The sequence below is a fragment of the Eimeria tenella genome, genomic scaffold, assembly GCF_000499545.2.
Source record: "Eimeria tenella Houghton genomic scaffold, Eth_scaff1935, whole genome shotgun sequence".
NCBI lineage: Eukaryota > Apicomplexa > Conoidasida > Eucoccidiorida > Eimeriidae > Eimeria > Eimeria tenella.
In genome coordinates, this window is record NW_013541776.1 from 252 (window position 1) to 1,849 (window position 1,598).

General features: G+C 59.4%; 1 protein-coding gene across 1 annotated transcript; it reads left to right on the plus strand.

The window, feature by feature from the left end:
* Window positions 1–88: 88 nt before the first annotated feature.
* ETH_00043345 (uncharacterized protein) lies at window positions 89–955 on the plus strand (the record flags this gene model as incomplete). The annotated part of the gene is made up of 1 exon (XM_013374119.1): window positions 89–955. A coding segment is annotated over one exon (867 nt), but the record flags the coding sequence as incomplete, so codon positions are not given.
* Between the last annotated feature and the right edge of the window lie 643 nt (window positions 956–1,598).

Consider the following 1,598-nt stretch of genomic DNA (forward strand, 5'->3'; position numbering starts at 1 on the left):
GCAGCAGAAGCTACTGCAGCAGCAGCAGGAGCAACAGCAGCTGCAGCAGCTGCTGAAACAGGGCTTCCAGCAGCAGCGGCAGTAGCAAATGCGCATATCTAGCTCCGGCCCTGACCCGCAACCCCCAAGCAGCAGCTGCAGCAACAGCAGCAGCAACGGTTGCAGCAGGAGCGCCTACAGCAGCAGCAGCAGCAGTAGCAGCAGCAGCAGCAGGCCCTTCGAGTGCAGCAGCTGCGGCAGGTCTGCGGTGTCTTTGCTGCTGCTCTGCGGGGTCCCCGGCAGCGGCAAATCGTCGCTAGCTAGGCAGCTTGCAGCAGCTGCTGCAGCAGCTGCTGCAGCAGCTAGCTTTAACAGTGAGGGGAGGAGACGATCCCAAGAGGGAGCAGTTGCAGCAGCAGCAGCAGAGCCTGCTGCCGCTGCTGCTGCTGCTGTTGCTGCGCTAGCAGAAGCAGTGAATGTGGCCTGCAAGAGGCGGGCATCGCAAAGGTGCTGCTGCTGCAGCAGCGCCTGCTGCTGCTGCTGCAGTGCTGCAGCGCCGCAGCAGCAAACCGATCCCACTGAACACGATCCCAGAGTAGCAGCAGAGGCGCCCCCCAAAAGCCGAAAAGAAAAAACCCCACAAACTGCTGCTGCAGGGGGCCCCCGCGAAGCAGCAGCAGCAGCTCTGAGGCTCCGAGACGATCCCAAGGGAGACGATCCCAGAGACTATTTTAAAGACGATCCCAGAGACGATCCCAAAAGAGACGACCCCACAGACGATCCCAGAGACGATCCCAGAGACGATCCCAGACACGATCCCATCGATCCCAGCTGCTGCCGGCGTTTGGAGGTGGTTTGGCTGGAAGTGGATGCCTTAGAAACAGCAGCAGCAGCAGCAGCAGCAGCAGCAGCAGAGCCGCAGCAGGTGTGGGGCCCCACAGCGGGATCGATGGGATCGGTGGGATCGATGGGATCGGTGGGGTTTGATGCCTCCAAGTGGAAGGCCGCGAGGCGAAGGGCCCCACAGCTGGTGGAGCAGCTGCTGCGGGCGCATGCAGCGCAACGCGCTGCTGCCTGCTGCTGCTGCTGCTGCTGCTGCAGCAGCAGCAAGAGCGGGGCTCCGTTGCTGCTGCTGCTGATTGACGACACACATCATCTGCCCTCCTTCCGCAAGCCTTTTTATCAGCTGGCTCGCAGCTGTACAAGCCCTAAACCCTAAACCCTAGGCCATAAACCCTAAACCCTAGGCCATAAACCCTAAACCCTAAAGCCTGAGCGAGAACCCGTAAACCATACATCCTAAATCCCAAACCCTTCTAAGTCTTAGGGTTCACGCCAGCAAACCCTTTAAAGCGTTCAGGGTTAAGTGTTTAGGGTTTAGGGTTTAGGGTTTAGGGTTTGTGTTTGCAGGGGGTTGCGGGTTTGCCCAGCTGTGGGTTTGGTCTCCTCTCTCTTGCTGCTGCTTGCGGCGGCCTTCTCTAAACCCTAATCTTCTTGCTGCTCACGAAACCCTTTTAAACAAAGACAAAACTGTCTGCTGCCTTGCTGCTGCACAAGTGCCCAGCAGCAGCAGCAGCAGCAGCAGCAGCAGCAGCAGCAGCAGCAGCAGCAGCAGCAGC